Here is a 26821-nt window from a genome sequence, read left to right on the forward strand (position 1 = left end):
TTTTGTAAAATTTTTATTATAAAAATACATCACATAATATGGCTTTCTCAATAAATAAACATTAAAAAATACACATATACTCGACATAGTAATTACTGTAGCCATTTTAAGCTATCTTATAAATCAAGGATAAGGACAATTTAGAATATTTATCGCGATTCAATAAAAAAAAAGTTCCAGGGGGGGGGGGGGGCTACAACAAATTTGGATTCAAACCTTAATATACCTTTTTTGTTTTATTGCAGTTTAGATTTCATATTAAACTTGAAAAATTTTATCAAAGTAATGAGTTTGGAAAACAATTTTCTGCTTAGTTCCAGCTTAATCAGTTTCTTTTTTTCATTTTTTATTTTTTTATATAATGATTAGAATATTATTCTAAGTTAGTCACGAAGAAATTGCATAAAATGGAAAAAAAATAAATTCCAGATTTTCAAAAAGTTTTTGGGGGATTCAGAGTCCTTTTTTTACCTCAGTAACTTAATAGCATATCTTTAAGCAACAGATTCTAATAAAGTAAGATTTCACCAACAGCAAATGCATAAACAACAGAAGTGATCAAAGTAGAATTCGGAAGTCGAGCGTTCGAAGTTAGTTCGTGTATATTCAATAACTTATTTTGTCTTTTCTCAACTTTGGATATGTTCATGAGTGATCATTAATTATTTTTTATTATTTTGTTTATTATATTGTATTTTTTAACCGAGATGTAGCTTCTAAATTGCTTATTTCTAAATTATATATAAAGGGGCTAACATTGTCGTCCATCCTATTCTTTTAGTAATCCAAACTGCTTGTCATCTTTGCTATCTATTGTCTTAGAATGAAAATAATTCATTACCATTAATAAAAGTTGAACTCTTGAATAAAAACCTTAATCTAGGCAATCCAGCGAGGAAGATCGTTTTACGGATTCTGTCTGGCGTGGTAGGATATAGATGGCGCTACACTTGGGTTAGTTTGACCTGCTGAAAAATGCTTTCTCAGACATTAATAATAGTTTGCCTGCACCGGAAAACCACTGACGAATGAGAAGATAAGAAAATACAGAAAATTCCATTTCAAGAAATGCTATCTAGCGTCTTATTAGGCTATTACAAGGGGATTATTACTGCTAATAGGCACTATTACTGAGTCAGTATCATCATCTTGTTAGGCTAATATATGGCGGATACTACCGCCTAATACTAGGTTACGATTTCTCGGGTACAACTAACCTAATTTCATACCCATTAATCCCAGGGGTGGATCCAGGGGATGATTTTATGGGCACGCGCCCCCCCCCCCCAGAAGGCTTAAAATTGTACCGATTAGTGAATCGACAAATACCGATGGGGGAGCTAGATTATAGTCCCCTGAGAAAAAAATATTACGATTTTTTTTACAAAAAGTATGTTTGACTGTTTAACAGTTTTGTTTTGTATGTACGTGTCAAATAAACGAAATACAACCGCTGGCAAATTTTAAGCCACCCTAGGATACCCATGGCCGTTAAGAGCCAAGATTGGATCCTAGCAATACATTCTTTTTGCTCTCTCTTACTTCTTTTATAATTGAATTATTAACGTAAACTTCCTAATTAAAAACAAACAATATCGCATCTGACCCACTTAGGCTTGGGGCCCCAAATGTTTAGCTCCTTTCCTTCCTGACCTCCCCTCTCAACATCCCTGAGGGTAGTAGACCTGAACATCTTAAAGTACTCCATTCTAATTCGAAACATTTCATTGGTGCCAATTGAAGAGTATAGTGTTTTTCTATGATCGTCTAAGGTGGGTATAAATTGGCTCAGGCTGAGATACCGTATTGCCTGTATGTCAGAACTTAAGAGGGGTATTTATTGTGTGTCCTACCATCTAAATTCTACCCTGCCCAAAGAGTAATCCATAGCATATATCTGATGGGTCATATAGTTCCATCTAGTGAAAAAAAAGACAATGAATTATGTCAAGTTTTGTGAATTAAGGAGATTTCATCTCCAGGTCGACATATATACTAAGATCAATCTGAGAAATAATTTAATTTCATAACGTGGTAATTATAAATTAGACTAATTTTTCTAGCATATTAAGACGTTTTTCGTCGGAAAAGTAGTTGTTTTACTTATATTAGGAAAATGAATGATAGGGGATTGTGACATCAAGTAGTTTATAATTTTGTTCAGTAAAACTGAAATCGATACCCGGGCCGGGCCTCTTTGGATGTGAAGCCGGGACAGCAGCTTGCAAACGTTGGCACCGAAGAAACATATAGGTATTACAAAAAGGGTATACTGATTATTAACTTCAGTACTCTTGGGTGATTATTCTCTAAAACTGTTATGCTAAGCAAACAGAAGTCAATAGCCTACACTAAAAAAAATAGGAGTCAAATCTCAGTCGACGTATTACGCTCATACTTCTTCCACCACCAAGACGTAGTACTGTAATCTCACTAGAATTCGACATTTATTTTTGCGAGAGAATATCGATGGTTGTCCTAATTTATGCTCAGGGGGATACTATCATCTCATCTATTTTACGTGTTGGTTTTCAGCGGGTACCGAAACTAGCAAGCTGCCACCCCGATTTTAGATCCAAAGAAGTAGCAACCCTGGTTCGGAAAAATCAATTTAGTGAAAACTAATTTTGTTCGGTGCGTTGCTCAGGTATCCAAACCTAAGCACATAATCTACACTATTGGAAAGTTCATGGGAAGTTTGGGTAGAAAGGATATTTAAGCTCTTCCATGTGCGTTTAACAGAAATACAATCTATTAACACTGCTTACAGTTAAAAGCTATCTCAGCACAACTAAAAAAGCTCTCAACTATATGCAGTTAGTTTACTAAAATTTCTTCATAATAAACTTAATGATTTTAGTAGGGTAGCACTAGGTGGCATTGGAAGCTTTTCTCTCTTGGAGTCGAATTTGAATTTCCCTTTTCATTAGTTTGCCATAATCTTTGGCTTATGTGTTTATGTAAATATATATGTGTGGGCTATATAATATTTTGACGTCTTAGTAATTATTTTACTTTTTTCTTTTAACTATGCGCTTATCAGTTTGATCTCAAAAGTCTTGAAATTCACTCGCTGGATTTAAATTTAAAGTTAAGTCAACGTATGGAGACATATGTTTTTTTAATTTGATTTTAATTTTTAATTTTTTAATTTTAATTTTTAGTTTTTTTTAATTTTATTTTTTTTAATTTGAAAGTACACTATACCTACAAATGAAATAAATTTTGTCTGAAATTACTACTCAATACCTAAGAAGAAAAAAAAATGCTGAGAATTTCCATCCTGTCTTGTCTCTGTTGCATTTAAGTTATATTGGAGACTTTAACTTTTATGCAGTTTTCATTTCTGTTGATTTGACTGTCTATTCTGACAAGTTTGGGCGGATAAACGTCATATAGAATATGCAAGAAAAACTATGCACAGCATAAACCATAAAAAAAACCTATCATTATCTATCTAGTATGAAAGATATGGCTCTGTTTGTAGACACTCAGTCTAAAATCACTGGGGGCCAAGCTCAGTCACGGAATAATACCTTTCCAGTTGGAGCTTGCAAGTTTGCCGTAGGCTTTATTGCTGATATTGGGTGTGCTTGGGGGACTATTGGCTGTGCTGAAGACAGTGCTCTAGCTCTTTGCTGTGAAACAATTGGTGGAGCAGGGGCCCTGGCTTCTCCAGGCATAGGTCTTACACCCTGAATAAGAGGTTGTGTAGCCGTTTGAATATTAGTTGGTGGTAGTAGGGGTGAGGGTGAGGCTAGAGCACGTGCTTTTCCTGATAAAGGGCGAGTACCTGGAATAAGATGAGTTGTAGCCATTTTAGGAATAGTAGGCTGTGTAAGGGGTGATGGTGATGCAGAAGCCCTGGCTTGCCCTGATGAAGGGCTCGCACTTAGGACAAGAGGGTTTGTAGGAGTTTGAAGAACCGTAGCCTGTGTGTTAAGTGATCTAGCTGGAAAAACTTTATTGTTATAAAACACTCTTGGTGGAACAGAATTGGGGGGTCCATTTAAGAATCTCCAAGCCTCGATTTTGACGGTTTCGGGTATGCTTACGTGCTGTATATTCTGTGGGACAGTCTGAGTGTTTGGTTGAATCCAGCTTGCTCTAGCTGCTTGTGAAGGTGGGGCGAATGCAGCTCTAGGAGGTCCTCTGTATTGGTTTGTTGAAGCTTGGGCAATTGATGCATCTGCACCATCAATAGCGTTGAAGTGGTCTGGATCTAATCGGTTTGGAATTCTGTGTCCAACCACTCTAGATGCTTTCAGTTGGTTTTGTCTACGTGACTCAAAATCAAAAAGGCTTGGGTCAAGTTCATCAGAGTCTAGAACCAGGTCTTGTAATGTTGGAGTTCCACCAATTGGTCTTGGACGTTCTCTTGTTCCAATAGCTCCACGAATCGCATTGACCCCTCTTGTTAAAAAATTGCCACTTGATGGTGCACTTAAACCAAACGGATTAGAACCAGACGACGCAGAGCTAGGGACTTCTCCTAGACCAGCGGCAGAAAATAGGTCAAAAGCTGATGATGATCCTCCACCACCACCACCATTTGTCCCCATGACCTCACCAATACGACCTAAGGCTCCAATTATACCTCCATCCATGTTGTTGACCTAAAAAATTAAAAATAGTTGACATAATGGTACGACTTTTAAAGATAATATAATTTGCATAGAGAAAATAGATTAATGAATGTAGACAGATGAAAACAAAAAGCAATTGTTTAGTGGAAGAAAAAACGTATAACTGCGTAAGGATTTGGCCTTTTTTAGCTTTGTGACAAATACCTCCATCCATGTTGTTGACCTAAAAATTTTAAATAGTTCACATAACGCTACAACTTTTAAAAATAATTTAATTTGCACAGAGAAAATAGGTTAATGAAGTTGGACACATAAAAAAAGAGCAGTTGTTTAGAGGAAGAAGAAACGTATAAATAATCGAGATATCACGAATCGAAATTAAGTATATACAGTTGTTTTGGAAGCCTGTTGTCCCCTCTCCATTCTTTTGTTTTTCCAGGTACCTAAATGTACCTAAAGAAGCAAAGAAAATGGAAGATAAAAATACTCATTTCATCAATTTGTTATAATTTTCATTTTCAGAAAGCTTAGAATGTGAAAAAAACGAAGAAGAAAAAAAAAGTACTGACACACAAAATTGGATATTAAGATTTTGAATTATCAGAGTGTGAAATGTATGCAGGGATGTTTGATTAAACAAAATACAAACTTTAATGGATAATAAATCTGTAGAATATGTAATGTGCACAGCTTCCTACGTCTAACCAATATTAGAATCAGTGTTGGGTAGGTGCTTAAGTGTATGCACTTAAGTACAGTTCTAAGTACTTAAATAAAGACATTTTTGAAGAGTACTTTAAGTACATACTTAAATACATTTTTCGTGTACTTATCGGTACTTAAGTACCAAGTACATTTTTTTCTTGAACTTCTCTAAAGTCGTCAAGAAATTAGAATAATTTCAAAATTTGGGGCCTATTATAAGTGAAGAAAAGGATTTTTATGTAGAATTGCGAAGCAGATATTTTTGAGGCGGTGAATTTGAATGTAAATCAATGCTGATATTTCCTGAAGAAGTCGCTGGCCTGCTGAATGTGTGAAAATCTAGTCCAAATACGAAATACATCATACAATTTTTTAAATTGGAAATTGTAGCTGTCATCCTTATAGTTGGAATCGGGTAGGCTATTTTTTGTAGCATGTTCACCCTCGCTCGCATCAGGCATTTGGGCTTATATTAAATGAAGAACAGGATTTTTATGTAGAACTGCGAAGCAGATATTTTTGAGGCGGTGAATTTGAATGTACATCAATGCTGATATTTCCTGAAGAAGTCTCTGGCCTGCTGAATGTGTGAAAATCTAGTCCAAATACGAAATACATCATACAATTTTTTAAATTGGAAATTTTAGTTGTCATCCTTATAGTTAGAATCGGGTAGGCTATTTTTTTTAGCATGCTCACCCTCGCTCGCATCAGGCATTTGGGCTTATTATAAATGAAGAACAGGATCTTTATGTAGAATTGCGAAGCAGAAATTTTTGAGGCGGTGAATTTGAATGTAAATCAATGCTGATATTTCCTGAAGAAGTCGCTGGCCTGCTGAATGTGTGAAAATCTAGTCCAAATGCGAAATACCTCATACAATTTTTGAAACTGGAAATTGTAGTTGTCATCCTTATAGTTGAAATTGGGTAGGCCATTTTTCGTTGCGTGTCCACCCTCGCTCGCATCAGACATTTTTCAAAGAGGAAGCAGAAAAATAGTCTTCTGAAAGGAAAAGACTAAATGGATGATGAAGGAAATGAGGAAAGCTTGGAAAAGGGAGAACTGTTAGGTTCGTATTCTCTTTCAAGTGCACGTAGCTCCGAAAAGCTGCCAAATTATGAAAGAGCAAGAACCCCAAGTGGAGAATTTTTGAAAAGAGACTGGTGAAACTGAGTAAAAGCAAAGTTGATGATTTGATAGTCAACTGTGTAGTTGAGCCTACTTGTTCTTTAAACACAGTTGAGGAAACCTGCCTTCAGAACACTGGTTCAAGGATTGGCCCCATATGCAACCAAAATGACACGAAAAATGCTATATTCGTGTGTTGAATCAAAGTATATAACAATGAAAAGATCCTTGACTGAACTACATCATTAGAACATTGATAAGAATATAGTGTTTCTACTAATGTCAATATCTAAAAATAGTATGGAAAAAATGGAAACATTTGCTCGCCGAGTTACCAAAATTTTAAGTAATTACACCCCTCCCCCCCATTTTACCATGAATGTCTAAAGACCCTCCGTGCACAAATCACAGGTCGTTAATAACAGTCGAAAAGATCGCTCTTCGGCCAGATTGTCCGTCGTATAACTTACCATTACTACCATTAATAACTCATTGCTGTTCGAGGTAAACACAGCTACACTGTCTCCTCCCCCATTCCAATATAATCAAAGCTTCACTCTTTACCCCCTACCATGAAGATCCAATTGCATTTAAATCTTTCCTTATGATCTCTTATCATCCCATTCGGGGACGACCTGACCAGAGATGGATGGCCAAAAATTACAATCTTTGATGCAAGTCTTCAAACTAAGATTGGAATATTGGAAGCGAAGTTAACGATAAGGTATCATTCTCAAACGTTGGCGCTTCTTAAGGTTGAGGAAGATCTGTTGGATGATTTCCAGAGGAATTACCTGTTGATAATCTTAGACACTCGTATGACTGACCGCATATCAATCAATAAACACTATCCAAATATGATTTGGTCCCTCTCTCTAGGGCTATTATAAAAGATTGTTTTTGTATAATATAACATCTTTTCAGTAACCAGAGACAAGAGTTTGAAAACTGATAAGAGATGTTACTTTAGCAAACGTTTAATACGACTTTTTTGGCGCAGCGTTACCGGAACCGAAAAACATCAAAGCAAGCTTATTGTCAATTTATTAGAATCTGTAAATGAGTTTATTTGTAGCAATTCTATGAAATTGGGAAGACCCTTTTGTTTTTTAATTACTTTTATTGACCATAGTTGGGACTAGACTAGTATCCAGAACAAAGGTTAGTTTAGAAAATTGCAAACAAATATGTCTATTACACTTGTTTGTGAAAACTGGTTCTTTCATATTCGTCTAATTAGTCAAAGTAAAAAAAAAAATTCTATTTATGTTATTATGTTTATGTTTTTGTTGGCTCACGCTAGTTGTTACTGCCAGCTTGCTTTCTGAGAGACATGGTTGAGTTTCCTTCTATGCTGGTTTGGCCAGCCGATCAGTTATCAAAAACAAATTAGCTTTATTTGGTCAGCAGCAAAACTACTAATAAATGAGTAAAGATTCAAACGTATACATTGACAGCATATAAGATTGTAGATGGCCATTCAGCAAGTGCTAGAATTCTTGTTAATACTGTGGAAGTCGGGAGATAACAAGTAGGAGATAAGTAGTTCCAAAATAACGTTTCATCTCATACAGGAATTTTTTTTTTTAAATTGCGTTAACGGATGACGTAAAAACAAAATAACTCCAAATCTTCCGTTTTGATTTATTGAGCTGTAGTTTAACGGTGATCTTTAAGTAAAGGACAAGCTATATGTGTCAGGCACGTAAGCGTTAATTCAGTGATAGGGGACATATCTTAAGCAAATTTGGTTTATTAAAGAGTTTAAAAATCAATGAGAATCTACTGTTTGAATTATTAGACTCTAAAGTGTAAACGCTAGTTTTTGAACCAAATGTGCTTTCGCCTGATCTGATTTTCTAAATAGAAATGTAGTCTATTTTTTGGAAATAAAACATTTCAAATATTTTTCTGTTAAAAATACCTTCAAAGTCAAAAGTAAGTTAGATTTAAAACAATTTTGACAACCTGAGTTTGATATCGATATTTTAAGATATCATTAATAACAATAATTCTTTTCTGTTCAGTCTTAAGTGGGACAAACACACTGATAAGGTCACCAAATAAGGTAACTGTTGGCTACAGCTACTCAAGCTAATGGATAAATTGAATTGTCCTAGATCTTTATGTTTATGCATCTGATTTCGGAATGTACTTGTTCCGCTTAGCAATATAGCATGAAATCTCTGACAAACCATATCTTAGGGGAATACCAAGCAGGCTTTCGAAAAGACCGCTCCACCATAGACCAGATTTTCTCCACTCGGCAAATGATGGAGAAGTATATCGAGTTTGCGAAAGAGCTGCTACTACTCTTCATTGATTTCAAGCAGGCTTTTGACTTGATATGGCGAGACGGATTATGGCACATCCTGCTACACTATGGAGTCCCTGAAAACATAGTAATCCTGATAAGAGACATGTATTCACATTTCGTCAGCCAAGTCCAAACGGCCGAGGGATTGACAGAAGGGTTTCTGACATCGGCGGGTGTTCTTCAAGGTTGTCTCTTGTCACCCCAACTCTTTAACCTGTTCCTCAACGCAGCGCTATCATTTGCCGAGACTGTTGACGGTGTAGAAATTGGAGGGAAGCTTATCGATAAATTGGCATACGCAGATGACATCGAAAAATTCGACAGTCAAGAGCATCTACTCAAAGCAGACACCGACGAACTAGTGTCGGCAACCGAGGCCTTTGGGATGGTCGTTAACACAGCCAAAACCAAGGTTATGCAGGTGTCTGGAGACCCTACTCTAAGAAACGTGCAGCTAACAATAAAAGGAGAGCCAATAGAAAATGTTGACTCCTTCGTCTACCTAGGGAGCCTCCTAACTTCTGATAACGACTACTCGAGATCGATAAAACGAAGACTTGGCCTGGCAGGCGCCAGCTTCAAGAACCTCTTGCCAATCTGGAAAAACAAGACTCTGTCAACTTCTTTGAAGGTTCGACTCTTCAACTCCCTCATAATCCCAATTGCTTTATACTCAAGCGAAACTTGGTCAATAAAGGCTGACGATGAGCGAAGAATCTCCGCATTTGAAACTAAATGCCTAAGACGCATTGCAGGGATCACCTACATTGACCGAGTCTCAAATGAAGACCTCCGAAAACTACTCCGCTGTCCCCGCACCATCATGGACCGGGTCAGAAACCAGCAACTCCGCTGGCTTGGCCATATCCAGCGAATGTCGGCCAACTAGCTCCCAAAAATCACATTCGAAGGACGGGTTCACGGCACGCGCCCCAGAGGCCGACCTCGTAAGAGATGGACCGACAACTTCCAGGCCAATAACCTCCCCCAGCTACTTCGTCTAGTGCCAGATAGATCGAACTACCGTCGCCACATCCATCATTTGTTAAGAAGAGAAGAAGCCCCAATACAGCCACAAAGGCCGGACGGGACTTAAGTCAAGTTAAGTCAGTAATTCTTTGTTATTGGCAATCAGTGAATAACTCGAAATATAAGCCCTTCTCTCATTTTTACTTGGGGTTGGCCTTGAATAGTACTTTACAACTTATCTACCAGTGGATATAGAATAATCTTACCCAAAAATATTTGAAAACGTTTACCGTTTTATTTTTTTCAAATTTATATTTTTTTATTATAATTTTTGTTTCTTCTTCTTTGTTTTTTCTACATATGCGCCGATCTTGTTAGCAGAATTTATCATGTTCCAGAATCTCAGATCTGCATTCAAATTCAAACTTCTTATTCAAAGTGGAAACTTCATATTAATTTCATTATGTCACATTTAGCAGGTACAACAATTTTACTCTTAGGGACGCTTAGCTTATTATTCAGGCTATATATCTAAAAAAAATGTAGAGTAATATAAATTATATATTATTCATTATTACAAAATAATTTACGTCATATTTTACTTTTATTAGTAATAAATTACGAAGAAACAGATAAAACAAATTTCTTCATTTTTTTTCTTTTCTCTTGGAAAGAAATATTTTCTCGTCTTTATAATATTTAAAAACATTTTTTTATAATATTGATAAAAATTATACAAATACATTACCAAAAACCTTACAACCGTTACTTTTAAGCTGTTTTTTTTTCAGCGTTTTTTTTTCAGCGTTTTTTTTTTACGTGAAAAATTACTATTAATCACAGAAACGCAGATCTTTTCAATTGCAGGCCCTATTATGTACCGATATTTTAGAATCAGGGTTGACAGATGTCTGGTAATAAGATAGGGCAGTAGTAGAAATGAAAATGCGCCAAAGTCACATTCTTTCCCGAAAAATGCTCCAAAAGTGCAGTTTAAAAAAAGAATCGTTTTGAAAAACTTCAAGGATTCCATGTACAAGCTAAGAAAGTGCCTAAATAGAGCAATCGCGCCCTATCTGGCAACACTAATTAGAATAATGCTCACAGTATCCATAAATGCCTCGCTGTATGTTCCATTGCATTTGTTGTATTGACTAAGACAATCACTTCTTTCAGCCTTGTGGATGCCGTACATCGCTGGACGCAACAAATGAAAACTGTTTGTCTGGTCAAGGTTAAGCGCCCGCAATAACCTAAAACAAATCAATACTTAACGACATACAACCACACACAAAAAAAATAAGTCCTATGTTAGAAGTCCTGTGTTATAAATCCTAGGTTTGTCATTGTCAGTAATGCCTCACTTTGATCACAAACCCTTGGTTCACATAGCTGCGTTTCCATGCAAGAATGGCCGTCTTCGAGTTGTCCACCAAGGTTCATCTGTTTTTCGCTGCAAGTTTAAGCGTCATACGCCTGGTTCCCACTGATGCGTCAATCCCGACACGATTTTTTTCTGGCAGAACAAACGCACGACAGAATCGGATGGAGGTTCGCAAAGAAACGCAGACTTTTGCGTCGCTGCGACAAACTTTAGAAGAATTAAAACAGCCAAAATTAGCTTTTCAATTAGCTCCATGGCTTTGGTTATGATTTTTTTTTTTATAATCAGAACGACGCATGCGATTTGTCGTATGAGTTGGAATTATTCAACGCATCCGACATTGCAGCGAGATGAATGGTTTTGCGTCGTCTGTCGCACAATTTGTGTCATTTGTCGCAGGATTTTGCGTGAAATCGCAGCAGTGGGAACCAGGGGATAACAGTTTGATAGCTGCGTTGAGACATGTCTACCGAGCCGTTAAAAAACGCATCCGTTATTTTTAGACCTTTTTTTTGGAACGAAATAATGAAAATAACTGAGAACTGAGAAAAAAAAACACTCGTAAAAAAACGAGGATATTTCTAGTCAGTGAAAATATTTTGGCCGAGACCTCTTCTCAACCGCCATCAGTCCAAAAATAGGAAAATAAAACAAACCGTTAAGAACAACTACTAAAATAAAGGACACTCTCATTGCAACGGTGAAAGGGTAACTAATTAAGTAATCCAATATTGAATGACTAGGTCTAGTATTACCTTACATTTTGTTGTTTGTTCAGCAAAGGTTAGAAAAATATTCAACATCACGTAATAGCAACAAAAAACACTTTTAGATTAAAGTTTACATTTCTTCCGGGATTATTTGATTTTTTTTTCTGGAATCCAGGGCCGTATCCAGGATTATTTTTCGGGGCATAATTTGCTATGGGGCAGGGGGCAACTGCCCTCATATCTCAGTTTGCCCTCCTCCCCCAGCTGAAATTCAATTTCTTCAAAAATCTTGTCAAAACTAAGATAAGCTTCCATAATTCAAGTATCCACAGAAACAGGTCAGATTTCTTTAGAATATTTTTACCTCTATGGCTCATTTTTCAGTCTTCACTGTCATTTTTGGTTGATTCGGGAAAATTGCCATCAGAACGCAAACACAGCAAAACAGCGGTCAAAATGCGCAAACGCGTCCCTGCTGCCAACATTGATATACTGCTTAATAAAAGCAATGAGCTTGTATTGAACCTTCTTTCTCCTACTGCTTTCATTATCGCCGAGTTTTAAACTATTCAAGAGAAAGTACCCAAAATAACGAGTTTATTCTACTTCCTCTTATGAAATTTGATTTTGCATATCCAGATATAGACACGTATTTACGCAACATTTTTTACACTCCATTTGTGGGATCTAGCAAAAAATACTTCCTCAAATTGAAAGTAGGTACAACTTGATGAACCAGTTCATACGTCACACCCAAAGATTATTGAAACTAGAAAAATGTCTAAAATAACGTTTCCCCTTATTTTTGCGACGCTTTATTTTTAAGCAACCTTAAGTCAGGAATCTAAGAAATAAAATTATGCAATGCACTGTTTGTATTTTTTTCTGAAGACTGGAACTAACGTTAAGATATACAGTCTATAGGTTGCATATTTTTAAAAACAAAATATAGGCTATTTTTCTTGTTTTTTCATTGATTTGCCGTTTTTAATTCACCTAGTGCCAAAAGGCAGTTTGACTTTGAACATTTTTGGAACTGTTGGGTCCAACAAAAAAACAATTATTGGGTCCGACGAAAAAGTCCTCTAGGCATCCATGGAGCTTATCTCCCCAGTCTTCACTCTTTGCACCAATTTTTAACTTGTATATTATAAATAATTAGTGTCCTTTAGAGCGTCTTTACCGTTTTATAATTTTTACCATTTACGTTTTTTGGCTATTTTACCGTTTTCGTTTTTCCCGAAAAATTTAGCCAATGTTGCAACAAATACACCTAACTGAGAGCATTCCTTATTCGAGAGTAGTTTAAAAACAAGTAACATTTGGAAATGTATACTCTCTTTATTAAAGTTGAAGTCAAAGCTAATGGAATGGTAGTGGGGGAGTGAGAGACTGAGAGGGTGCCATCCATTCACGTAGATTAAAATTTGTAGCCTGGAGGGGTTGAACTCATTTTCTAATGTGGGGTGAACTTGCAAAAACGGTTGAAATATTCAAGATCCTATATCAATGTCTACTCAAGTCTTAAGGAAATATCATTCGAGTAATTTGGAAGCTTTGGGAGTCCTCTGTGCTGCTGGGGAAATTCCCAAATGGATCCTTTGTCTTTGAAATGATCAGTCGGCGCTAAAGCTCGCAAAATTATTCGTGAGGTATAGAATGGCCTTAATTATGTATTAAATAAAAAAAAAGTTTTTTTTTTAACTGAAAGTAAGGAGCAACATTAAAACTTAAAACGAACAGAAATTACTTCGTATATGAAAAGGGCTGCTCCCTCCTCAACGCCCCACTCTTTACGCTAAAGTTTGACACTTTCTCTCAACTCCACTTTTTAAAACAGTAAAAAACTTTAGCGTAAAGAGCGGGGCGTTGAGGAGGGAGCAGCCGGTCAACAGTTCGTCACCACGAACTGTTGACAAGAGCGCTATTGCATGCTGGCGAGTAAGAACTACAGCCAAAGCACCTTTTTCTCAACTGTTAAGTTTGTCCAGGCCTATTGTGCATTCAAGACGCAAATTCAAAACAACAGACGGCAAAGGATTTTTTTCCTGCCAGAAAACTGTCGTAATTGGCAATCTTTTTTTTTATTGATATTCGATATTCTATTGAATATAAGAAATAGTATTTTTCCAGTTTCTCGTCCTTAAAACCTTTCTAGATCCAAGGTAAATCACTCATCTAAATGCTAATCATAAATCTTAAGGATCACTTGTTCTGAGAACCCTAAAAACTAGTTTTGTGTAACTTATAAGGATCAAATCACCGATTTTGATGAATCGGAACAAATTAGGGTTTTTAAATAAACAGCAACGGTATTAGGCTATGAATCGTGAAAAAACTACACGTATTTCGAACCGCTATTTACAATCCGTTGCCAACATCGAAAAGCGAATAATTAAATGATGAACATTGATGGGCTAGCGAAATAAAAGAGACAAAACCCAGAAAACAAATAATTGGATAACTCCTCCTCCAGGAGGAGTTATAACTCCTTATTCTCCAGGAGGAGAATAATGATTCTCCTCCTGGACAACCCTAAAAGTAATTGTACCTGGAAACAAAATTATATTCTGTTGTAATTTATTGTTTGTGGTAATCCCTGTTACATTCCCTTTGATTTTTTTTTAAATAACCGACAATCTAAAATACCATCTTCCATAGGGAGGATATCCCCATCCCACATTTGCAAGGGATGTCGAAAACCCCACAAATTCTTACCCCTTTGTTATGCTTTGTTTTTCTTCTCTTAAACAGGTGAATGATCTTATGCGGATTTTGTAAGTTCATGCGTTGGATTTAACCGCACACAGAGGGAGAAGGAAATTCTCCCATCAAGATTAGTTGGAACAACACCTCTCCCCTCCGGAAAATGTTTGTCAATAATCACTGATGTTCTCTTGCATTGGTTTCCTGGTCCTATGAAGTAAGTAAATAAAAACAAAATAAGTTTTTTAACTGAAAGTAAGGAGCGACATTAAAACTTAAAACGAACAGAAATTACTCCGTGTACGAAAGGGGGTGTTCCCTCCTCAACACCCCACTTCTTACGCTAAAGTTTGACTCTTTCTCTCAACTCTACTTTTTAAAACAGTAAAAAACTTTAGCGTAAAGAGCGGGGCGTTGAGGAGGGAACAGCCCATTTCATACGCGGAGTAATTTCTCTTCGTTTTAAGTTTTGAAATTGCTTTGAATTTCTCTTCCCTCATGACAAATTCCTCCAAGGGAAGATCCTCCGTCGTAGCCCCCTTCCCTCAACCTTCCCCAACCAAAAAATCCCCCTGAAAACGCCTGTACACTTTCCAATAATCATTACTGTATGAAAACACTAGTCAAAGTTTGTAACTTGCAGCCCCTCCCCCGGGGCTGTGGGGGAGTAATTCAGTCCCAAAGCCAAAGATGTAGTAATTATGTTTTTCGACTATGCTGACTAAAATGGCTATCTCAAAATTTTGATCCGTTAACTTCGGGAAAAAATGAGCGTGGAAGGAAGCCTATGTGTCCTCTAATTCTTTTGGTCACTTACAAAGGGCAACTATCACTTACAAAGGGCACTAAAAGTTTTAATTTCCGTTTTAACGAGCCTTCTCTCGACATTCTAGGACCACTTGGTCGATACGAACACCCCTGGGAAAACAAACAAACGAACAAATAAACACGCACCCGTGATCGGTCTTCTTGCAAAAAATACCAAATTCCGCATTTTTATGGAAAGGAGCTGGAAATTTTAGCGGTAGGGTTATCTGATACGCTGAATGCGATGGTGTTATTTTCGTTAAGATTATATGACTTTTAGGGGAAGTTTTCCCCTATTTTCCAAAATAAGGCAAATTGTCTCAATAAATGTCATTACTTTTGATGAGTAAGACTAAATGTGATGAAACTTATATATTTAAAATCAGCATAAAAATCCGATTCTTTTGATGTATCTATTAGTATCAAAATTACGTTTTTTAGAGTTTCATTTACTATTGAGCCAGGTCGCTCCTTACCACAGTTCGGTACCACGAACTGTTTGATTCCATTGCAAAATAAAGTAAATAATATTTAATTGTTTCAAACTATGTTACACTTAAAGTCATACTCAAGTGTCCTACTTTTACAACTACTTGAATATTCAGCTATCCAAAGGACAATTTCACAATTATGGGGGTTCATTAATAAACAGTCCTTTAGACTGGTTTTTACCAGACGGAAAAAAGGAGATGACCTTGACATTACATCATTAAAGGATGCACCATTCATTCTTGCCAAGCCGGACTTAAAAAAGAAAAAAAAACATTCCAAGGTATGATGAGTATAAACAACGAGATCGTAATTAGCTAAATCTCTTTTTGTAAAGTTGATTGGTCAGAAAACCGACCATCACGCTACATTTCGTGTTGATAAGCACGATGCACACTACCTTGCAGGCGGAGGGATACCACAGCTATAATTAAAAACGGTGATTGCCTTAGTTATGAGGAAATGCACATAGAAGTTGTCGACTGGGGAGGGGAGATTTTGTAGCGGTAACCACTAGCTTTAAGATCTTCCCAGACGATGACAGGGTATGTGAAAATAGAGGTATCTCGTTCTCTTAGTTTTTAATAGGGGAGCCAATCGTATCCCGGAAATATTTTCTTTCATATTAATAATGTCTGGTTTCAATATTTTGAGCCAATTCCCGAAAATTTCATGCACCTGCGCTGTTTCTTTCTTCCAAATATCAAAGAATGTTTGTCCAGGAAAAATATTCTTTTACCCTGAATGTGATAAAAGTCCCAACAAAGAATGATTATTTTATTACCTAACGGCTACCCCTTTGCAGGCAGGCAAGCATACATTTATCTAGGCTCCATTTTTTTGGGGGGGGGGATCCACTCTCATGCGTACGCGTTACGGTTACGAAGTTGAAAGAAAAAATTTCATCGAAATCCGTTAAACCCCGAATTTACTCCCCCTACTTTTGAAAAGTTTTTAGTGGACGAGGTTTTGGCTATGGAAACAAAGTTAGAAATAGAAGACGGTCACCATAGGTGGCTCTGCACAGCGACGTTTTTTTGTAGAGGTAGTAAAAACACAATGACATGAGCTGAGTATGCTGTTGCGTGTAAGCTGCTATTGCAAAACTTAGTCTAAAGCTTTTTCCAAATATTTGATATTTGGTCAAAAAGATAAATGATGTTTTAGTTTATATTTTTTTAGTTTCGCGTGGTGGAAGTTGGGACAGAACTGATCGCTATTGGTCAGGTTCCTGTTTCACCAAGCCAAAAAGCGCATAACTTTCGTTCGCTCCATCAAACAGTTCGTGGTAACGAACTGTAGTAAGGAGCGACCCGGCTCAATAATAACCAAAACTCTAAAAAATGAAATTTTTATACCAATAACTACATCAAAAGAATCGCATTTTAATGCTGATTTTAAATATCTAAGTTTCATCAAGTTTAGTCTTACCCTTCAAAAGTTACGAGCCTGAGAAAATTCGCCTTATTTTAGAAAATAGGGGGAAACAACCCCTAAAAGTCTAGAATATTAACGAAAATCACACCATCAGATTCAGCGTATCAGAGAACCCTTTTGTAAAAGTTTAAAGCTCCTATCTACAAAAATGTGGAATTTCGTATTTTTTGCCAGAAGGCAGATCACGGATGCATGTTTTTTTGTTTTTTTTTCAGGGGTGATCGTATCGACCCAGTGGTCCTAGAATCTTGCGAGAGGGCTCATTCTAACGGAAATGAAAAGTTCTAGTGCCCTTTTTAAGCGACTGAAAAATTGGAGGGCACCTAGGCCCCCTCCTACGCTAATTATTTTACCAAAGTCACCAGATCAAAATCCTGAAATAGCCATTTTATTCAGTTTAGTCGATAAACCTTATAACTATGCCTTTGGGGACGACTTACTCCCCCACAGGCCCCGTGGGAGGGCCTACAAGTTACAAACTTTGACCAATGGTTACACATAGTAATGGTTACTGGGAAGTGTACAGACGTTTTCAGGAGGATTCATAGGTTGGGAGGGGGTTGAGAAGAGGGGGACATGTTGGGGGAACTTTCCTTGGAGGAATTTGTCTTAGGGGAAGAAAATTTCCATGAAGGGAGCGCAGGATTTTCTAGCATTATTTGAAAAAAAAATGAAAAAATAAATATGAAAATAGTTTTTTCAACTGAAAGTAAGGAGAAGCATTGAAACTTAAAACGAACAGAAATTATTACACATATGAGGGGCTCACCTCCTCCTAATACCTCGTTCCTTACGCTAAAGTATTTTTAGTAATTTCAACTATTTATTCTACGGCTTTTGTGATTCAGGGGTCATTCTCAAGAAATTGGGACAAAATTTAAGCTTTAGTGTAAAGAGCGAGGTACTGACGAGGGGGTGAACCCCCTCATATACGTAATAAAAACATGAGAATACGGAAGTTTGTTATGTAAGCTAATTTGTAAGTCACGTATATCTTTTACTAATAAAAATATTCGTAAAAAATTAAAAGTTCTAGTTGCCTTTTTAAGTAACCAAAACATCGGAGGGCAACTAGGCCTCATCCCCCGCTCCTTTTTTTCTAAAAATCATTCGATCAAAACTATGAGAAAGCCATTTAGCCAAAAAAAATAAATATGCAAATTTCGTTTTAATTATTTATCTGCGGAGAGCCAAAATCAAAACATGCATTGATTCAAAAACGTTCAGAAACTAAATAAAAAAAACGAGCTTTTTAACTGAAAGTAAGGAGCGACATTAAAACTTAAAACAAACAGAAATTACTTCGTATATGAAAGGGGCTGCTTCCTCATCAACGCCCCGCTCTTTACGCTAAATTTTTTTACTGTTTTAAAAAGTAGAGTTACGAGAAAGATTGCGAAAAACTGTGAACCAGGAAGACATCAAACACAATGTCTGAATCAACTTGTGAATGAATTTTCCAATTCAAAGAGCTATAATAAATCAACTACAGCTAATTGTTATTATACATGTAGTTGAACAAAAGTAACATGCTTTTCTCAAGGTTTGAATTTTTTTTGATTTGACTTAAAAATGCAATTAAAAAAGCCAGTGTTGAAGCCAGTGAAAAACAGATCTGGGGATTTCCAATGAAGACCTTTAATAAATCAATGAATAGTTGTCAAAATGATTTTTGAAAAAGAAAAAATACTGAAAGAAAAATTCCAGTAATCTGAAAGATCACTGAATCATCGCATAAGTGCACTTTTTTCTGGCAATAATCCTATTGAATTGACTCTATTCTTTAATGAAGCAAATTACAGTTGCACGTCTTCGCTCTTTTAGCTATCAAACAGTTCGTGGTAACGAACTCTTAAGCAAGGAGCGACCCGGCTAAATAGTAATCGAAGCTCTAAAAACGGGATTTTGATAGCAGTAGATATATCAAAAGAACTGGATTCTTATGCTGAATTTAAATATATAAGTTTTTATTAAGTTTAGTCTTATCCATCAAAGGTTACAAGTCTGAGAAAATTTGCCTGAGTTTCGACGAGAAAGGGGGCCATACTCTCCAAAATTCATAGAATCTTAATGAAAATCACACCACCAGATTCAGATCAGTATCAGATTCGTATCAAAGAACTCTACTCTAGACGTTTTAAGCTCCTATCAGCAAAAGTATGGGATTTTGTACTTTTTTCCAGAAGAAAGATCACGGATGTGTGTTTATTTGCTTTTAGGCTCATTCTAACGGAAATTAAAAGTTTTAGTGCCCTTTTTAAGTGACCAAAGAAATTGGAGGGCAACTAGGCCGCCTCCCACGCCACTTTTTTTCCAAAATTGTCCGATCAAAATTCTGAGATTGCTATTTTGTTTAGCATTTTTTTTACTATTTTGTTCAGAAATTGTATACTGGGATGAACTTTTCAGGAGAAATTGTATATTGGGGGAATTTACCAGAATTCCTATACGAAATTTCTTTATATGTCTTGCTTTCTCTTTACTGACTCAATTTTACGCGTGAAAGAGTTCAGGGTAATTGTCTAGGGTAAATTTTACTAGGATCAAATTGTCCAGAGGATAATTCCGTGGGGACAGAGATTTTTCCGTGGAGGAGGAGCCAGGTTTCCTGGCTTTATTTAGAAAACAATCAGAAAATACATAAATTAACAAGTTTTTTTCAACTGAAAGTAAGGAGCACTATTAAAACCTGAAACGAACAGAAATTATTACATATACGAGGGGGAGTTACCTCCTCCACAACACCCCACTCTGCAAGTTAAAGTTTTAATTTTGTTTCAATTCTTTAAAAGCGACTCTTGACACACAATGGCCGTTTAATTAGAACAATAAGTAACTTTTTTTGATTGTCAAAAACTTTAGCACGAAGAGCTAGGTGTTGTGGGGGAGGTGCAACCCCCCTCGTATACGTAATAATTTCTTTTCGTTTTAAGTTTTAATATTGCTCCTTACTTTCAGTTGAAAGAAACTTTGTTTTTTTAATTAATTAGTATAGTGATACCCATTTGAAAACTATCGTCCTACCTATTAAAACAATTACTTGGCTTGGAACAGCCTTAGTGTCGACTTTTTTCTTTTTTTTTTCTACAAAGGTCTTGTCAAAGTCTTCAACATAAAGTATCAAGGTATTACTGGCCGTTTTTATCCTTCTTCTTTTGCACATTTGAAACGTCGCTTTTCTGAAAAAAAGAACACTTAACATGAAAGAGAAGTGTGGGAAGTGAGGCAGCTGGAAATAATCAAAGGATATGAGAAATCATTTCGGCATTGCTTTACATTGAATTCCTCAATATTGGCTTCAGCCAATATTGAGGGTTGTTCATCGGCTTCAGGTGAACAACCCTGCCTCTTGACATCCTTATGGCACTGAGAAGAGGGTCTCCCAGATGTCAGGAAAAAGTGACACGGCTTGATAAAACATTACTATTGACCGTTACTTTCAAGCAAAATAAAGGTGACTGTTCTTTCGCCCATTTTTTTACAATCATACAAGCCGCTCTTCAACGGTGTTCATCATTGCATTCAGTTGTAAATATCATTCTAAAGTTAAAGTTTTCATTCTAGAGTTAAAGTTTTTCATAATTTTGATTCAATACCATGCACCGTTGTTGCAGAATAAAGGTTTGTTTCACTATTGTATCTTGCCTTAACGATCATACCAAAGATGGTATCAAACTGCGACTTCTGCATGGTTCTGCTTCTACCATAAAAAAGTGAGTTATTTCTCCTTACAGAACCCGTTAAGCTCTTACAGAACTCAGTGAAAGGACCCCTCTGAGGAAGTGTGTTATGCAATTCTTAGCTAAAACAGCAATGATTGCATGCTAGGCGTATGCTAGACCCAGAAATCAAACAGAGCTCGTAAAATATTGTTTCTTTTTTCTAGTACACCTTGTGACAGCGTAATGGATGAAGCTGTACCAGGAAGGTCTAGGGACAGCGGTTCAAACATGCTTGTGGTAAGGTCTTCCCTTTCAAGAAGTGCCAATCCTTGAGGAAAATACCCGATGTAGCTCGCTCTTTACCAAGTCCTGGCTATTGCTGCAACCGCAATGTACCCGAAAACCCAACAAAACTGCATACTGCATCGGTGTCAGGGAAGTTAAATTTTTGTTAATTTTAGATTTCTATTCTTAGTTTGAAGCTACAGATTCTTTTTGACCCCCTAGGTATTTTGATCCCCCCCACCTTCTATTTTAAATTTTTTTTTGGCGTTTCATATTAAGAATTGAAAAAAAAACACAAAAACATTTCCTCCCCCTATGCTTTTATATTCCCACCCCCCACACACACATTTTTGTGAACTGGTGCTATTGATAAAAAATTTTAAGATAGCTTATCTGACTTCGACTAAATACTGAAAATCACAACTTACGTCAAATATTGAGGCATGTTCTCTGGTCGGGGTGCAAATCTAGTATACCATGGTCTTAAGGGAGGTGCCGCAACAGTTTTATTTTCAGCATCCCCATCTGTATCTCGATGCTGGACTGCTCTCCTTCGTGTATAAGTTTGATTTGCTGTATATTCACATATTGCTCTTGGGACACAATCGAAGGAGTCAACCTCTTTCACAACGGCTGCGACTCTTTCCAGATACCCAAGTCCGAGTCCATTACTGTAATAAGACTAAATTATTTTATCATGATCAAACTGATTTATCAAGATTTCATGCAGCTCTGAAATAAAATCTTTAAAAAGATTCGTGTATTTAAGTTTTGATCTTGCGTCATGCTTAGTTTTTCCTTGGCATATTTTCCATTTATTTAATGTCAATTTTATTCTTCTGTACCGCCAGTTTGGCAAAAAAGGTTCTTGTATGTCATTTCCAGACTACTGAGATAATTACCAAAAACTGTTTGCTAAGTTGTTCTCAAAGTGGTTTGAATTGGGAGTGGGCATTCTCTCTCTATATTCTCAAAAAGATAACTCTTTTAAAGGTACTTTCCTTGAAAAATGTCTTTTTTGGCATTTCCATTCAAAAAAATTGAGAAGCGACACATTTGGCCCTCTCTAGATCTGAGAAATAAATATCGCCCCTTTCTAAATTTTCGTGAATTGACTCGACTGTGGTCTTGAAAGGAGGGGCAGCATGACAATTTATATATTTACTTTTACCTGGGTCCTCCTGTTCTACATTGCCCTGCTGATCCTCCCTATGAGAACAGCAGTGGGCGTGGGGTAATTAGGTAGGGGGCTTGAGGTTCATCCTTAGTCCGAAATACTAAATTCCCCGATCTTATTATTCAAATTGTAAAATTCTTTTCTTTTATTATTACCGCCCTTCTGGATAAAATTCATACGTACATCCCTTAGAAGAGCAAGTGTGCTAGTCCCTAGATGGCAACATTCAACATCTTTTTAACTTTTTTTTTAAACAGTTACGCATGCAAAAAAGTTAGTTAGTTCAAAAAGATCTGGAAAATATAAGATTTTGAGGAAACATAGGGAGTATGAGCGTGAAAGTTTCCCGACTGCGTAAGTGCGTTCCTGATCAAACTGGTTTTTACACCGAATACTAATGCAAAATCCCGCTGTTTCAAACTCGAAAACTTGTCCGACTTCTAAACCCTCGCAAACAAACAAAAAAAAAAACAAATAAACACGCATCCGTGATCTGTCTTCTGGCAAAAAATGCAAAATTCCACATTTTTGTAGATAGGAGCTTGGAACTTCTACATTAGGGTTTTTTGATACGCTGATTTTCGTTAAGATTGTATGACTTTTAGGGGGTTTTCCCCTATTTTTTTAAATAAGGCATATTTTCTCAGGCTCGTAACTTTTGATAGATAAAACTAAACTTGATGAAACTTATATATTTAAAATCACCATTAAAATGCGATTCTTTTGATGTAACTATTGATGTCAAAATTCCATTTTTTAGAATTTTGGTTACTATTGAGCCGAGTCGCTCCTTACTACAGTTCGTTACCACGAACTGTTTGACTGGTTTTTACACCGAATACTGATGCATAATCCCGCTGTTTCAAACTAGGAAAATTGTCCGACTTCTAAAACCTCACCGTAAAGAATCCATTCATGTTAAGGACTAACTTATGGCTCATTTGTTTAATGAGGTCTGTCTTTCATTTAAGTCCAAGCGTAACTGTTTGCTATTAACGAGGCACTTTAGGGTATCACTAATTGTGTATTACACAGCTATTCAATTTGAATTTTAGTCAAAGTGTGGTTAAACACAGAGTTTAGAGTGGAAACAAATGATAAATTACTACTATTAGTTAACAGTTACTACGATAATATGCTATATTTAACCTAACTACTTTGTTGCGAAATTGAACGCTTGTTAATCACCAGTTTTAAGTTGCTGAACAGAACTACTTGGAAATTTTAAAGCAAATTGGAATACTGCTTTAAATCGAATCTTTTCTACTATTGATAGATGCAGACAAAATTTTAGGGAAGACTTCATGGATCCAACCGGAGGATCCAGCAAGCAATGCCCCTGAGAGAGAGGAAAATAATATAAATTTAACTTGGGACCTAAACCCAAGTGTCTTTGCCTTATTTACCCTCGGGTCTATTTTAAACCAATCAATTTTTAGGTCAATAAGGATATCACTAAGTTCTATACCCATACCTGATGAAGTATACTCCCTGGGTCGGGTACTGAGCTGGAAACTAACAAGTTACTAGCTTACTATAGTTTTTTGGCCTTTTGTGATACTTCTTTCTCCCAAGTATCCGACTGTAGAGACCATAGTACTCGGTGTCAACATATTTAAGAAAAAATACGAAATGCAAAACTGCTCTTTCGAGGTTTTGCCTAAGACCTAGACGGCTGTGATAATGAAAAGGGTGATGTACGCCATTTTTTAACTTTTCAAGACAGCCAAAAATATGAAAAAAGTTTGTCCATGGAGTATGTCTCTTTTTTATCTTCAAATTTTGTCCACGTATAAAAGTGACGCATGCCTCTTTTTTATATTCAAATTTTGCCCACGTACAGAAGTGGCGTATGTCTCTTTTTATCTTTGTAAGGACGATGCATAAAAACTCATTTTCAACCAAAATGGCATATATCGCTCTTTTAATTATCTCAGCAGTCGGCTGTGAGGTAGATAATGACGCATGTCCTTTTTTCACCTTTGTAACGGTATGGTATAGGACAATTCTAACTGTACCGTTTGATTGCTGTACCGTTTGATTTACCCACAACACCTACATAACTCATTTTTGACCAAAATGGCATGTGTCGCCCTTTCAATTATCACAGCCGTAGGGCTCAAAGACATAGAAGAATAAACTGAGGATTTTCTATTTTGCCAAAGAAGAAACGCCTTGGTTATTTAGTGAAGAATAAATGCAGCCGTTTCTTAGCAGCACCTGAATCGGAAGATAATTCTTTTTGTCAACTTTCTATCGCACTTCACTTGTACGTGTATTAAAATTTCGCAGCCCATTTCTATATCCGGTAACTTAAACCTAAATTCGGTAACGATCCCCTTCTGTGATAAAGTGAAACGTAAAAATCGATAAAATCGATTTTGGGGGATAAATTTTGAATTTTACTATGGGTGGTAGGGTGATTAGGTGAAGAAGGGTGGCCTTCGGGAGGTAAGGGTGGGGCTAGGGAGGTAAGGGTAAGCTAGGGAAGTACGGGTGGGCTAGGGATGTAAGGTTGGGCAGAAGGATAAGGTGGGGCTGGGAGGAATGAAAGGGGGGGGAGTTGTGTATTGATGAGTAAGAGAGATTGGATTTGTTATTATAGGTAAGTAGATATGTGGACTTTTGCGCGAATACAAACCCCATAGGTTTTCCCCAGCGCGAAAGTGTTGTATTTTATTTATTTATTTGTGAATGTTGAAATAAAAACTTGAACTTGATACAATTGGCCCTAAATAATAATAATAAAATCTTTAATAATGACATGTAACGAAATTCAAAGCCTTGACGTAATTTGACTAATTACTGAGAAAGATCACTTTCTCGAAATTGATGAAGTATATAGCTCCTATAAATTAAACAAAAGTAACCGTAAAAATTGGGATTTAAACTTTTTAATATCATTTTACAAATTTTGGTCAAAATTTAATTGTGCTTCTCAAATCACTTCTCGTTGTTTGAATAATTCCCAAGCTAGTATGAGCACAAAAACCTGATGAAAGCAGTTTTTGCTGAATAAAGATTGGCTGAAAAATATACTTTTGGAAGACAAAATCTAAATTTTAAAATGATGACCAATAGTGTTTTATTAATTAATAACAGTGCTTAGTACATTAGTTTTGATTGTGCTTAACCCCCTCCCCACCCAATTTCTTCGTCCCACATATTTTGAAAAATATCCTTTTTTGGGGCATTTTGAATTAAAAAAATGAAAAAAAGCATTAGATTTGCTTCCTCGTTTGGATATCAGAAATACATTTTGCCCCCTTGCCCTTAAATTTCAGTGAACGGGCGCCACTGTAAGCCTTTTCTTCTTCTGTTTTGGAGAGGGTCACATTGCAGGGTTGAATTCGGAGATTAAATTTCCAGGCACGCTAACCATGTTTCTCAAAAACATAATTTGAATGCTTTGAAGGGAATTTTAATTCATACTCGAAAAAAAATTTCTCACCTTAGAAGTCGAATAGTGTTTATGAGATTGTATGTATATCCTGGAAGTCCGAGAGAACTAAAACTATTTCCAAATCCTTGCCTCCTTGTTCTTTTTCTTTGTCCGTTATTACTAATCAATAAATCCTTTCGATCAATATTTCGTTTAACTCTTTTATCACCAAATTCATCAGTACTTTCGAACACATCTCCGTCAACGTTAAACTGCCGCTGCAAAGAACCAGATCGTCTCAATTCCCTTAGAAACAATTCAACCCCTTCCTCAAGACCTGCTTCGGTTAGGCTTGAATCTTCTGACGAAGAGAGGGTAAAAAGGAGAAAAAATAATAGTCGCTTTAACATTATGCACATGTCACATTCGAGTGGTTAGTTAACAGTGAAAGCACATTAGCAGCACTTTCGTTTTCGTACAACTGATCGGGTACTTTTTTACATATCAAGGTGGCATAAGCAGGTAAAGCCTCGGCGGGTCTTACTGGATTAACACCATGGAATGACCAGCATGTATTTAAGTAAATAAACACATGCTCCGGTGATTGGGTGTCGTTATGTGCTACATGTGCCAGTATTTGCTAGCACTTACCGAATTATTGCAAGTTTTCGTGATTTTAGGCACATATCCAAATATCGGGATGAAAGTTACACTGAACGAGATAGCTGAGTGAGTTTGAACGCTGGTGGCTGAACTTCAGTATCTGAGCTAAAAAAAAAAAAAATCAATACTTTTTTTCCCATCAAATTACAATAAACTATCTAATTTTTGCGGTGATCGGCGTTTACACCCCCTCCCGGAAAACACCCCCCCCCCACCGTGGAGAATATAGAAAAATAAAAAAATGATGCAGTCTAAAAGAAAAGCAGATGTAAAAAAATCCAGGAAAAAGACTATGTCAATAAAAAACCAACAGAAATTATTTTTTTTAAACTTTTTCCCAAAAACAAGTTTGTTAAATAAAAATAAAGAACTCCATTAAGGCAAAAATGTGTAAAAATAAATTTAAATAAT

The 26821-nt window shown here is 36.4% G+C and overlaps 1 protein-coding gene across 1 annotated transcript; it reads right to left on the reverse strand.

Annotated features, from left to right (window-relative positions):
• LOC136026869 (uncharacterized) lies at positions 1–26514 on the reverse strand. The gene is made up of 4 exons (XM_065703650.1): positions 25817–26514; positions 21617–21859; positions 10814–10961; positions 1–4616 (listed from the first exon to the last, which is right to left on the reverse strand). The coding sequence occupies exons 1-4, from the start codon at positions 26164–26166 to the stop codon at positions 3519–3521; spliced, it is 1839 nt and encodes a 612-aa protein (XP_065559722.1). The 5' UTR covers positions 26167–26514; the 3' UTR covers positions 1–3518.
• Positions 26515–26821: the final 307 nt, after the last annotated feature.

The sequence above is a fragment of the Artemia franciscana genome, chromosome 5 (genome assembly GCF_032884065.1).
Source record: "Artemia franciscana chromosome 5, ASM3288406v1, whole genome shotgun sequence".
In the NCBI taxonomy this organism is placed as follows: domain Eukaryota; kingdom Metazoa; phylum Arthropoda; class Branchiopoda; order Anostraca; family Artemiidae; genus Artemia; species Artemia franciscana.

Bases quoted from the DNA above. Each gene is read 5' to 3' on its own strand.
- LOC136026869 (XM_065703650.1), bottom strand. From the start codon at position 26,166: ATGTGCATAATGTTAAAGCGACTATTATTTTTTCTCCTTTTTACCCTC. The intron at 21,860-25,816 runs GTGAGAAATTTT...GTCTTATTACAG, and splicing joins AACACTATTCGACTTCTAAG to TAATGGACTCGGACTTGGGT. The intron at 10,962-21,616 runs GTAAGTTGTGAT...GATTTGTTTTAG, and splicing joins AACATGCCTCAATATTTGAC to GTTATTGCGGGCGCTTAACC.